This window comes from Nicotiana sylvestris, chromosome 8, assembly GCF_000393655.2.
Source record: "Nicotiana sylvestris chromosome 8, ASM39365v2, whole genome shotgun sequence".
Classification (NCBI taxonomy): Eukaryota; Viridiplantae; Streptophyta; class Magnoliopsida; order Solanales; family Solanaceae; genus Nicotiana; species Nicotiana sylvestris.
The window spans coordinates 186,718,337-186,732,693 of NC_091064.1; the positions used below are offsets into that span (position 1 = coordinate 186,718,337).

General features: G+C 38.1%; 2 protein-coding genes across 2 annotated transcripts; both read left to right on the top strand.

Moving 5' to 3' along the window:
• The first annotated feature begins 7,094 nt into the window (after window positions 1-7,094).
• Window positions 7,095-7,919, top strand: LOC138876126 (uncharacterized). The gene has a single exon (XM_070155025.1). The coding sequence runs from the start codon at window positions 7,095-7,097 to the stop codon at window positions 7,917-7,919; it is 825 nt and encodes a 274-aa protein (XP_070011126.1).
• A 2,384-nt stretch (window positions 7,920-10,303) lies between these two features.
• Window positions 10,304-11,239, top strand: LOC138876127 (uncharacterized). Its single transcript, XM_070155026.1, has one exon. It carries the CDS (start codon window positions 10,304-10,306, stop codon window positions 11,237-11,239), a length of 936 nt encoding a protein of 311 aa, XP_070011127.1.
• Window positions 11,240-14,357: the final 3,118 nt, after the last annotated feature.

Below are 14,357 nucleotides of genomic sequence, written 5' to 3' on the forward strand. Positions count from 1 at the left end.
AGGAGCCAATAGTAATATTGGACAGGCAGCTTAGAAAGCTGAGGTCAAAGAACATTGCATCGGTAAAGGTTCAATGGCGGGGTCAGCCGGTCGAGGAGGCGACCTGGGAGACCGAGCAGGATATGCGCAGTCGTTACCCTCATCTTTTCACTACTCCAGGTATGTCTTTATGCTCGTTCGAGGACGAACGAATGTTTAAGTGTAGGAGAATGTAACGACCCGGCCGGTCGTCTTAAGAATTAACGCCCCGATCCCCTATTAACTACTTTCCCCGAGTTTATTTCTGCTATTTTGATTTGCCGGGATGCTCGGTTTTGAGTTTCAGAGGGTTTTGGAACACTTAGTCCCTAAATGAGAGCTTAAGTGTTAGAAAGTTGGCCGTAGTCGGAACAGTGTGAAGACGGCCTCGAAATGGAAATTCGATGGTTCCGTTAACTTCGTTGGGTGATTTCGGTCTTAGGGGCATGTTCAGATTGGGTTTTGGAGGTCCGTAGATAATTTAGGCTTGAAATACCGAAAGTTGAAATTTTGAAGTTTCCGGTTCGATAGTGAGATTTTGATCCGAGGGTCGGAATAGAATTCCGAAAGTTGGAGTAGCTCCGTAGTGCTGAATGTGACGTGTGTGCAAAATTTCAGGTCATTCGGACGAGGTTTGATAGACTTTTTGATCGAAAGCATATTTTTAAAGTTTTTGGAATTCTTAGGCTTGAATCCAATGAGAAATAGGTGTTTTGATGTTGTTTTGTGCGTTCCGAAGGTTGGAACAAGTTCGAATGAGGTTATAGGATATGTTGGTATGTTTGGTTAAGGTCTCGGGGGCCTCGGGTGAGTTTCAGGTGGTTAATCGAACCATTTCTTGATGTTTGAAGTTGCAGAAAAACTGTTGGTGTGTTGCAGACCAGTTGTTCTTTACGTTCGCGACTGGCCATCACGTTCGCGAAAGGATAGGACGTGGAGCTGAAGGTTTGGCCTTCGTGTTCGCGAGGGAGGTCCCGCATTCGCGAAGGGTTGGGGTCTTGATCTACGCGTTCGCGAGAAGTGGGCCACGTTCGCGATAGGCTGGGAGCTCAGCCTTCGCATTCGCGAAGACGGAAAAATGGTCAACGTCAATTTGTGCTTTGCGAAGGTTTGACCGTGTTCGCGATTAAGGGAATCCCTGGGCAGATTTTTAAAACCCAAAATCGAGGGCTTGAGCCAAAATTCATATTTTGGACTAGGGAGCTCAGGAGATTGTGATTTTTGAAGAGATTTTCACCTGGGCGATTTGGGTAAGTAATTGCTACTCGGTTTAGACTAATTTCTATGAATCTACACTTAAATCTATCCTTTAATTTCGAAATTTTGGTGGAAATTGGGGGAAAAGTTCTTAGACCAAGACATTTAGTTTTGATTGGGGATTTGACATCGGATTGGGATAATTTTGATATGGTTAGACTTGTGAGAGTGTGAGGATTCTGAAAATATAAATTTTACCCGATTTCGAGACGTGGGCCCGGGGGGCATTTTGGTCATTTTACATAGTTTCGCGTATTAGCTTAGACTTTAATTGTAGAATCAGTTACTTGAAGTGTTATTCACATTATGAAATTGAATTGAATAGATTTGGGCCATTTGGAGTCGAGTACTCGTGGCAAGAGCGTGGTTTCGGATTGATTATTGAGCCGGTTCGAAGTAAGTGACTTGTCTAACCTTGTGTGGGGGACCTTTCCCTTAGGATTGGTATATTTGGTAATTGAAATGTCTTGTACATGAGGTGACGAGTGCGTACTTGTGCAAATTATTGGAAATCCGATTTTCATTAAGTATTTACTAGTATGTTTCTTTTCCTGTTTTTATTACTTGTACTATCAAGTCTGTTGTTAGCTTAGGAAAGCAAGTCTAAGTAATTTAATTGCTTTATTTATTCAATCTACTTTACTTGAATTTCGTGCAACATGCTAGGCTAGAATTACTTGTTGCCTTAATATGAAATTTCCATTTCTGAATATTTTCCTGCTGCTGCTGTGTATTTACATTGGGACTACGGATGTGGGATTCTGGTAGCTCCCCCTTGTCTGTTTATTTGGGACTATGGATGTGGGATTCTTGTAGATCCCCCTTTTCTGTTTATTTGGGACTACGGATGTGGGATTCCGATAGATTCCCCTGCACAGTTATATGGAACTACGGGACTGCACCCGGTAGATTCTCCCAGTACTAAGTATTTATATTTGGGGACTACGGATCGGGATTTCGGTAGTTCCCCGCGCACTGATAGTTGGACTACAGGACGGGATCCCGGGAGATCCTTTGGATATATATATATATATGATGGACTACGGGACGGTATCCCGGGAGATCCACCGGACAATTGTAATTGGGACTACAGGATGGTATCTTGGAAGATGCTCGGTTGTTATCTCTGTGTTGAGCTGTATTTCCTTCCCGTGATTTATTTTGTCTCTGTTCTAGTTGTTGTTGTTCTTTCAATCCTATGTTATTTCTTGTTGTTGCACTTATTTATACTGTTTTATTCCACACTGTTAACCCTTATATCTTATTTAATCTCAGTAGGGCCCTGACCTTCTTCATCACTACCCAACCGAGGTTAGGCTTGGCACTTACTGAGTATAGTTGTGGTGTACTCATGCCCCTTCTGCGCATGTTTTTCATGTATAGATCCAGGTACCGCTACTCAGGCCTACCATCCTTGATGGAGGCGACTGCTCTAGAGACTTCGAGGTACATCTGCCGCATTCGCAGACCGAGAAGTCCCTTTCTATTCTAGCTGTTAAACATTGCCCTTCTGTATTTTCTTTCTTGTTAGATATTCTGGAGTTAGACTGTTAGATATTCCAAAGGCTTGTGTTTCTGTGAGTTTCCGGGTTTTGGGAAAGTGTACTTGGTTTTGAGAATGTTGTGTTGTATATGCCGAGCGACATTATAACTATTGTTTCCATTCAGTTATTTTGGTTTTTTTGATTATTTCTTCCGCAAGTTTCGTTTATGTTCCGCATTTGTTAGGCTTACCTAGTTGTAGAGATTAGGTGTCGTTACGACAATTCACGGAGGGCGAACTAGGATCGTGACAGAAAGTCACTACCTGATTCATATGAGGTATCAAAGGAGTTACCTGCAGCTGTTAATAATGGCGTTGAAGCAACCCTTGATTAACTAGTGGTACCAAACATGTTCTTTATCGTTAAGGGCAAACATGCTAACCAGGAGCTGTTGTATCTTTCATGCCAAGATTCCTATGAGTAATTCCTTTCTTAATTTGAATAAACAGCAGCTATTGGAACCCCTGGTGTCAAGTGTGCCGTCAAGACGCCGAGTCCAGAAATGGCTCATCTCTTCTTTGAGGTTGTCGACACTCTGCTCAAGTGATTTTGTTTTGCCTCTCTTTTATTGGGATACGTCTTATTTTTGTTTTGATTAATTAGCTCAAGTTTCCAGCTTGAACTGTTAATTCTTGCTTCATCCTATGTTCTGCTCTTGTTATTATAGGGTTTTTGTTGCACGAATCTTGGTCTTTTCAGCTGTATAGAAATTTTCATTTCGTAGCCTTTTTCAGATCGAATTTCACCAATTTGTCATTTATTCATGAACCATAAACAAGATTATTCGCAAACCATAAAGAGCTTAACCACTGTTGTTTTCCTCCAATTACTAGAAAAGGTTTATCCGTGAACTAAAACTCCTTTGACAATTGTAATAGCCTTTTTAAAATTTCAAGTTCTGTCGAAGCGGATTAACTGTTTACGTTTATCCTCATGTTTAGTTGACATTAAGCACAGGTACTCGACAAGATGAACTGAGCAGAATACCAGTAGCAATAAAGTGGAAAGTAATCTAATTTGTAGATTTATTTACTTGAATGATCATGGTAATATGCACCAATTTAACACATGAATATAAGAACTTTAAATGAACTAACTAATAATGTACAAAAGACGCAAACACACACCAATTAAGTCTGGTGAACCTGTGCCGGGAAATAAAGAATAATCTGGAGAAAAGAATCAGTAGAACAACCAGAATTATACTCACAATTGATAATAAAATTATTTTTCTATTAAAAAGGAAAAATAAGCTGTAGCCGCAATTCAAATTATTTGCTCGAAGACTACCAAAAACCCTAAAGTCTTTCCCTTCTCTCTAGGAAGACCATGAATAGTGATTCCGTTACTATTCATCAGCCATAATTCCGGCAATCCGACAAGGTAATATCTCAATATTGGTCCCAAAAAACACCCTTCTCATACCAAACAACATCCTGTTATTTTTACCCTTCAGTCTTTATCTACAAGCTTTAGATCTTACTTTTAGCTCTCGAACTACTGTAGCAGATAGTCTCTATTGCATTTGTTATGTTTTTGTTGTTGGTGACGTGAAGTGAATGGTTTGTTTTGGATGCATAGGTTAAATCCACATATTTGCTGCTAAAATCTATAACCTATTGCAACATAGTTCGTTACTGTAGCTTCATCTCCTTTAGCAAAAGGCTGTTTTGTACTGAAAATTAACACTTTTGGTCGCAGTTACTAGTTAGAGAGTTCAGCTTTTGTAGCAGACATTATTGATACGTGATCTTATTTTTAAGATATTGTAGCATCGTCTTCTTTTAGCAGAAGCTCCTGTATACTTTGTCAAGTAATTAAAGTGCTAAAGAATTACTGCAGTTGATCGATGTAAGTGAATCTTTGCTGAAGAACCGAATATCTGTAGCTCCTCCAACCTGGAAAGTTGAAGTCGTTCATGGCATACAAGCCTGGCGACCAGCCTCATACAATGGCTGGTCAGCCCTCCCAAGCACTCCCTAACAACATAGCATCTATGAATTTTGCTGCTGTGTTAAAACCAGATGCGATCAATGCGGTTGCGCAAAAGATATCAACTGTTGCGTCGAGGGTTGAGCCAATAATGCCTAGACGTGCTACGTTCTTGCAAGGACAACTTATGGTAAAGTTTACAGAGGCAGAAATTCGACGCATGAACATAATTGAAGGTTTGCAATATGCCATAGTGTGTAAGTTCTCATATGGCTGGCCAGATATGCAAGAACTACGTAAAATCATACCAATGCAGTGTGGAATTAGAGGAGAATGCACCATTGGTTATCTGCGGGATAAACACATCTTGATACGACTAACTTTATGGCAGGACTACATCGAGTTTGCGTCGAAAAGTGTATACTATATCAAGGATAAATTTGGACAAGAATACCAACTGAGAACATTGATATATGATTCAAAATTTAAACCTGGAGAGGAAACATCGAAGGTGATGGCATGGATTTCTTTTCCAAATCTTTTGCCAACTTATTTAGTAAAAGAATGCCTTTTTTCCTTAGCATCAGCTGTAGGAGAACCACAGCACCTCGATATGGCAACTATCAACAAAACAAGGCCAAGTTGTGCAAGAGTGAAAGTGTTAGTTGACTTACTAACAGACATGCCGAAGAACGTTCGTATGGATATTGAGAATGAGGTTACAAAATCGACAAGAACAGAATGGGTGACGATTAGATATGACTACTTACCTAAGTTTTGTAAAGAGTGTAAACTACAAGGGCATGACATAATCGAATGCTGGAGAATTCATCCGGAGATAATGAAAAACAGAACTGTCGAGCAACAGAAAAATAAAGAAGTTGTTGGTGAGGATAATAAGGAAGCTAGGAAGCAAGCTGCTCCTATAATGATTCTCAGTAGTGGCAAGGTGGTTGGTAATGTAGGCCCTCAATGGAAGGAAGTAAGGGACAATAGAGGGCAGAACAAAGGTAACCAAATTGAGGGTAATGGTGCAGCTGGGAAAGAAATTGTTGTTGTGGATAATAACTCAGCAAAACAAATACAAACAACCAACCAATTTGCAGTGCTAGAAATTGAAAATGGTGAGATTAATGAAGGCAACCAACTGGCAGCTGTGGAGGAAACTCAAGTTCCAAAAACCACAGGCAACAATGATATTCAGCAAAATAATTCCACAGCAGGTGTGGAGAATGAGTCAAAGGAGCTGGAATTTGATTTTTCAACTAGACAAATGGTACAAAAGGCAACTTCTCCTAGCTCATCCAGGAGACAATCATCCAAGACACAACCCAAGAAACTGAACCCTGCAGCACCTATTTTCAATCCTACAGCAATAAGAAATCATGCAGCAAATAGGGAATCAACAGCTGGTTGTGTACAAAAAGATTTGGGGAATGAACAACATTTTCACAATGAGTCAACTGCCCACTGGGTACAAATGGCATTCAAAAATAATCTGGTTCAAGTCAATACTTCATGTCAAGACATTCCTTCACAGGACACCAAAGTTGAACAACAATTAGCAAACAATAAAGAAAATGAATTTGTTGAAGATACAGATTTTGAGAAATTCAGGACCACTGAAAAAGAAAAATGGGCAGGAGGGAGATTATGGCTCAACCAAACAGAGGAAGACTTAGCAGATGGTCAGATTCCAGATACAATGCATAGTGATGAAGAAGTTGGAGGAAATAAAGTGGAAGATGAGGATCAAAGTGTTAATGGTAATGCCAATGCAATCAATATTCAAAGCATCAATGAATGCACAAATGCAGCAGCAGCAGCAAAAGAGGGGAACATTAATATTATAGATCTAGGAGGGACTTCACATAATGTTGTTAGTAATATCTTGAAAAAAGCTAAAAATGCAGACAAGAAACAAGACAAGAATGCAGACAAGAACCAAGCTATGACAGTGCAGGTCTATGCAAGAAGTACTGTTCCATTGAGCACCGTGCAGGATGTAGCAGGAAGTATCGTTCCATCGAACAATACAATGTTGTTGACCAATGAACATGCTGAAAAAGATGTTGAACTCATCAACCTGGTAGAGGATATTGTTACATCAAAAGAAGCACATGATCAAGCTAACCATGCATAACTTAAAGGTAGAGACATGGATGAGGAATCCATTGCACAAAATTTCCTTAATGTTGCCAAGTAGGGAGATCTGTCGCCAAGGCTTATTGAACTAGTAAAATCTGCAACAAAAGGAAAAAAGAATCAGTCAAAAGAGACTTCTACTGTCCCAGTTAGTGGAGTACAAACAAGGAGAACACTGTCCAAATCCCAAAACATTTAATGGATACCATTATATGGAATGTCAGGTCAGTAAACACGATGAAAGCATTTGAAAGGCTGATTACAATGCACAGAAAACATCATTTTGAGTTCATAGGAATCCTTGAGCCCATGCAACAGTCTCACAAAATGGAGAGGTATAGAGCAAGAATTGGTCTGGCACAAGCTGTGGTGAATGTGTCAAACAAGATTTGGGCATTTATTGATGAAATTTTTGAGGTTACTATTTTATATAACATGACTCAACAGCTGACTTTGAGATTAACGCACTCTGAAATACATGTTGAGCTCATCCTTACACTAGTCTATGCCAAATGTGATCGCACTGAAAGAATAGAACTGTGGGATTCATTGTATGCAATGGCATCAGATATGACAATACCTTGGCTAGTCGGAGGCGACTTTAATGTGATATGGGATGAGGAAGAGAAATTTGGGGGCTTGCCAGTTTCTCTCATTGAAGTAGACGACTTCAGGCACTGCATCAACACCTGCAACTTGACAGACTTGGGTTTTAAAGGAAGCATATTTACATGGTGGAATGGAAAATCAGAGGAGGACTGCATTTTTAAAAGATTGGACAGATGTCTTGGCAATAATGAATTACAACAGACCTTTCCTGGTTTAGAGATAACTCACCTATCCAAAATTGGGTCTGATCATTGCCCAATGCTGCTGAAATATGATATAGAAACTCCTCCAATTAAGAAGTCATTCAGATTTCTTAACTTCTGGACAAAGCATAAAACATTCAAAGATGTTGTAAAGGAGAATTGGAATGCTGATTTTAGTGCTAACCCTTTTTGCATTTTTAACTACAAGTGAAAGAAGCTTAAACAAGCACTATCTACCTGGAGCAGAGCTACATATGGGGATATATTCCAGAAGATTGCAAGCCTTGAGGAGTTGATCTTAGTTCATGAAAGACAATTTGAAGTCAATCCTACACAAATGAATAGACAAAGATTACAACAGGTCCAAGCTAAAATGATTAAATATCTAGCATTAGAAGAAGAATTCTGAAGACAAAAAGCTGGCATGTTATGGTTCAAAGATGGTGATAGAAACACTACATTCTTCCATGCTCAAGTTAATGGGAGAAGAAAGAGACTGAAATTATCAAGGATCCAGAATAGCATTGGTAACTGGATTGAAGAAGATCACTTAATAGCAGAAGAAGCAATAAAGCTCTACAAAGATCAGTTTACTGAGAGTGCAGTCCCAAATGATTTCGTTATTCTAAATCATGTGCCTTCAATGGTAGATAGTGATCAACATGAAAGATTGATGGCCTTACCTTCCAATGAAGAAGTGAAGAGAGCAGTTATGGGGTTGAATGGGGACTCAGCTGGTGGACCGGATGGTTTCACTGGAGCCTTTTACCGAACATGCTGGGAAATTATTGAAGAAGATGTTGTCCAAATGGTCAAGGCTTTCTTTTGCGGTCAGCAGCTGCCAAAGAGTGTTACGCACACAAACCTGGTTTTATCACCAAAGAAAAAAGAAGTGATGACCTTTGCAGACATGAGACCAATCAGTCTTAGCAACTTTGTTAACAAGATTTTCTCTAGAGTAATTCATGAGAGGTTGGTTGAATTATTACCAAACATAATCTCAGAGGAACAAGCAGGTTTTGTGAAGGGCAGGAGCATAGTTGAGAACGTACTATTAACTCAAGAAATTATTACGAATATCAGGTTGAGAACAAAAGCAGGTCCGAACGTTGTGATTAAGCTTGATATGACAAAAGCTTACGACAGGCTATCATGGCTATTCCTGACCAAAATACTAAGGAAAATGGGATTTCCTGAAGCTTTTATTGGCTTGATCTTTTATTTGATTGGGAACAATTGGTACTCTGTGCTTATAAATGGTCAGCCTAACGGTTTCTTCAAATCATCGAGGGGAGTTAAACAGGGTGACCCTTTGTCACCAACTCTATTCATTCTAGCAGCAGAAGCACTTTCTCGGGGATTGAATTCACTACACACTAACCTGTATTTCTGTGGATTTGGAATGCCAAAATGGAGCCCAAAAATAAATCATCTATCATACGCTGATGATACAATCATTTTCTGCTCATCTGATAAAACTTCGTTGAAACTTGTCATGGAGGTTTTGCAAGCTTATGAATCATCATCTGGTCAACTGGTGAACAAAGCCAAATCACCCATATACATGCATCACTTAACGGATAATGAGGTGATTAATAAGGTGGAAAGGATTACAGGTATAGGAAGACAATGTTTCCCTATGACCTATCTTGGATGTCCTATTTTTTATGCAAGAAGAAATGGAGACTATTACCAGGGTTTAATCACTAAGGTTATGGACAAACTCCAGTCATGGAAAGGCAAACTCCTATCTGTAGGAGGCAGAGCTGTTTTAAGCGCAAATGTCCTGCAGAGTATTCCAATTCATATGTTGTCAGCAGTGAATCCACCAAGTCATGTGATCAACAAAATACATAGCATTTTTGCCAAGTTTTTCTGGAGCGGCAATGTGGGAGGAAACACTAGACATTGGGCATCCTGGACTAACCTTTGTATGCCTTATGAGGAGGGAGGCATAGGTTTCAGGTCCCTACATGTTGTATCCAAGGCACTTTTCTGCAAATTGTAGTGGAATTTCAGGACTAAGCCCACTTTATGGAGTGCATTTATTAGTCAAAAGTACTGCAAGAAACTAAATGCAATAATTGTACCTTGGAAGCGTGGATCCCATATGTTGAGAAAAATGCTAGAATGTAGGGATTTGATTGAGCACCAAATCTACTGGAACTGAGAATGGGATCAGCACAATTCTGGTTCGACAATTGGACTGAGATGGGAGCCTTATATTTCCAAGTGCCTGCGGAGTTTGGCATCGATGAGGATATTCATAATGTCAATGATCTGGTTGAAAATGGTATGTGGAATGTGGATAAAATGTTTGAGAGCCTACCTGAAGATTTAGCACACCACATTGTGCAGAACATTAGACCACCAACTGAAAGTTCACAGTTAGATACTCCTTTCTAGATGCTTGAAACAAGGGGACATTTTACAGTAAAGTCTGCATGGGATTACCTGCGAAGAAGAGCTAACCCAAGATTAACTTATAAGATGATATAGGTAAAAGGTTTACCTTTCAAGATATCATTCTTCCTGTGGAAGGTGTGGGAAGCCAAACTGCCACTTGATGATTTCTTGCGTAGACTAGGATACTCCATGGCTTCTAAATATTGGTGTTGTGCTGATCCCAAGGAGGAGTCATTAGTACATTTGTTCTTCACATCAAATGCAGCTAGAAGTGTTTGGAGTTACTTCATGAGGAGAGCAGGAATTGCATTAGATGGGTTGTCATTACATCAAGCAATTACAAAGTGTTGGACAACACCAGTAGTACCTAGATTGAAGCCAGTGTTACAAGCTTTACCTACATGCATAGTATGGGAACTCTGGAAAAGAAGAAACAGTTTGAAATATGGAGAAGCAGTGTCAGTGAGCAGAGTTATTTACCAGGTGCCATCTACTTTGCAATCGCTAGTCCAACTGAAAAAGCTAGGACTGCAGATGCCTCACAAGTGGCTGGACTTACTGACAATGATGGAGCAGTACACACCTCGACTGAAATATGATAAAGTGTTATGGGAATTTCCTTCAAGAGGATGGATCAAAGTAAATACGGATGGAGCATGTAGAGGGAACCCAGGGAGGAGTTCAATTGGTTTCTACATAAGGGATGAGGCAGGTGATTTGATATATGCAGAAGGAAGGGAGATCTCTGAAGGAACCAACAATGTATCAGAAGCAGTAGCTATTGCGGAGGCATTGAAGATGTGCAAAAGTCTTAATTATTTCCGGATATGGCCGCAGACAGATTCTATGCTATTAAATAACATTATAGAGGATTCATGGAATCCTCCTTGGTATATAACTGAACATGTAGAGGAGATTTTAAGACTGAAGGAACAAAGTATCATCAAGGTCACTCACATATTCAGAGAAGGGAATACATTAGCAGACCACATTGCCAATTATGCTCTAGATGAAAGAAATACTGAGTGCCATGGTTTCTGGGATCTGGACTCAAAAGGAAGGAGGATCATTAACGAAGATAAGATGCAATGTCCTTACATAAGAGTAAAGGTTGCAAGGAATTAGGAGGACAAGGGGAAGGAACAAAGCCAAAAAAGAGATAAATATGGAGTGGAACAAAGGCAAAATGAGAAGGAGAAACGGAATGGACTTAACTAATCAGCAGGGTCGAATCTTATGGGAAGAGATCTTGATGATCTTCTATTATACTAACATTTGGTGTTTCTGTGCAGGGAATGGTAATGTGGAGATGACTTATCATGATTGTCAATTTCATTGGGTGGTATTAGTACATGGTACTCAATACCTTGAAAGAGATATCATGATATGCATAAGCAGGGAACATATGATCAGAATGCCCAGATCGATTGCATGGGGCACTGAAGTCGAGTCTAATGCACAAGTTGTGATACATCCTCAAGTATCACAATGCTTATGACATTCAATGATGCAACTTTTCGACAAAACCTCTGCTAAAGAACAAAAGCAAATCAATAATAGAGCACAAAAGGGATGGCTAAAGGCATTGGAAACATATCCAGCATGGGGTGCAAGCGTGCATTCAATTCCTTGGATATACAACCAGCATGCTGTACAAGTGCTTAATTTCGATGAGAATCTTGCCATTAAACAAAAGCCATCACAGCTTTTAGCATGTGGAGCTCGCCAGATTCCAAGAAGAGATGGATACGAAGGCCAATGCTGTCTTTTTGAAATTTTAAATGGACACATGCTTCATCAAGGACATGGAATACACAAATGCTTTCTACCATTATTATATGAATGCATGTTTCAAGATGTTTGGGTCCTAGAGAGTACTCGGTCGACGAGCTACAAGAGTTGGGAGGACATTGTAAATTACAACAGGATTGCACGTCTGTTTTCACAAAGAATTGCATGATGGCATACACATGGGAAAGAAGGAATGCACACGGGGTTTCGATAACAAAAAGCTGGGACATGGAACTGTTGTCTGGCAGTGTAACGCAAGCTGGACAATGAATTGGAATATGTTATTTTGGTCAAGCATGATTTTTCACATTTCTGGAGGGGCATGCATGGCATACGCATGGATGCAGAAAGGCATGCACTAGTATATTGGGATGGCAACGCTGTCGAGAAAGCAAGGACAACAACTGGATTAAGAATCGAAAGGAGCAATGCACTTTTGGCAGCTTTTAATTGTTTATTAGTTATCGACGGATGCTTTTTCAACGAGGCAGTCAGCCATTATACAATAGGGACAGCAGATCAACGCACGCTTGACTTTTCATCTAAGCACGTTGAAAAAGATTTGCATCAGAAGCATATTGCAACCCTTTTCCTAGCTGAAATATTTGATTGTTCCTCTATCGCATGAGGAGTCGACAACAACAATGCAGGGACGTAGAATTTGAGCATGCAATTCAATTTAGCAACTCCATAAAATCTGGGGTGCTGGAGCAAAAAACTGGAGAATGCACATGCTCTTGAACATTAGAGGAGCTTTGGAGACTTGGGCAACGCATGGTAATCTTCAGTTTGTAATCACTAAAGAAGTCATGGAGATTCGACAATGGATTAGCGTCTTTTTGAGTACGGATGCAAGACACGTGTTAAATCAAATGAACTGGGCTTGGTCTGGACTAAAAGACAATGCTGAACTTCTTTTCATTGTTTAATTCATGGCCTACACATGCTTCTCATGGCTAATTTTATTATACAATGATTAGTAATACTTGTGATATCAACTTTGAGTGATCTACTCAATTTGATAATAAGGTATATGTATTTTACAAAATTTATGCTCTATATTTTGTAGGACATCAAGACATTTGTATTTATTTTTTATTAATAAAAAACTAACCTTAGGCGCTTGCCTAGCGGATTAAAAAAAAATATTTGCTCGAGTATTATTATATAAAGAATAATTTTATTATAAAGTATGATGTGATTTGTTATATAGGTAAGTCTATAATACAAATAAAAAAATATTATAATTCTATGAAAAATAAAAAGTGACAAATTATAATAATTTAAAGGACAAAACAAGCACTTAAGAAATTCAATTGAGACATGAGGAGATAATGTTGGATTGTTCAAATTGAAATCTGGGGTTTGATTTATGTGAAACAAAAAGTTGGAGCGGAAACATGATTTTGACCCTTTTATAATTTATATATCCATATCCATAACCATATATCCATATATATATATATATATATATATATTAAAGCAAGAAAGTTACCATATATAATTGACATTATGGTTAAGCCAAGTGACAAGCTAATAAATGTCAATAGCATATGGTAACTTTATTATATATTTGACTATTTTAGTTAATTTATAGATAAAGTTCTAAAATTCGAATTTAAATTAAAATAAAATTTATCTTTTTTTATCATGTTATCATACTTAATTCGGTTAATGATCATATGCAATCATGTTAGAAATTTTTGTTATTTTTTCTAATTATTTAAATACTACTTCGCCTCTAGCAACAAAAAAAACTACTCCATATAACTATAAAACTCTTTCACATTTAAAATCCTATAAGTATAGTTCTTTGAAACACTGTAGCTAGATTTGAGTAAAACGAAATTCTTTTAAAATAAATGTAATATATATGGTACATGTCTATATTTATCCAAATAACAAAAAAGAGTTTACAAAACCAAATAAGAGTTTACTTACATATATAATAAAGTAAACATACATGATGGAGAAAGAAACATCACAAAATCAGTCAATATTAAAAAAAATTATTTCTTTTTTCTTCTTGAAGAATATTTGTTTGAAGAGTCAATTTGCATAAATGGACATCAAAAAAATAACAAAACTTTGGCTATACAATTGCTATCACTAATTTCAATTTAGCACATTCAAGGAATTGAAAGGTATAAGCTGAAACCCTTTCATTTAGCTATAGTTAAGCCAATATTGCAAGAGTATAATATTTTTTTCGTTGAAGAATATTAGTTTTGAATCATTAGATTATGTGAAAGTTTTTTTTTTCAAACTCAACTAGAGAGAACTTCGTTTCTAATTGATAGTTTCTATAGCGACTTTTAAGTGTAACAAAGAGTATATATAAAGAAAAAATTGGTATGACGTGATATTTTTTTTATGTAAACAAATTATTTCGAAAAAACTCTTTACTTTTTTAATTCAAAGATAATAAAAAGATAAGATATTTTTGAACATT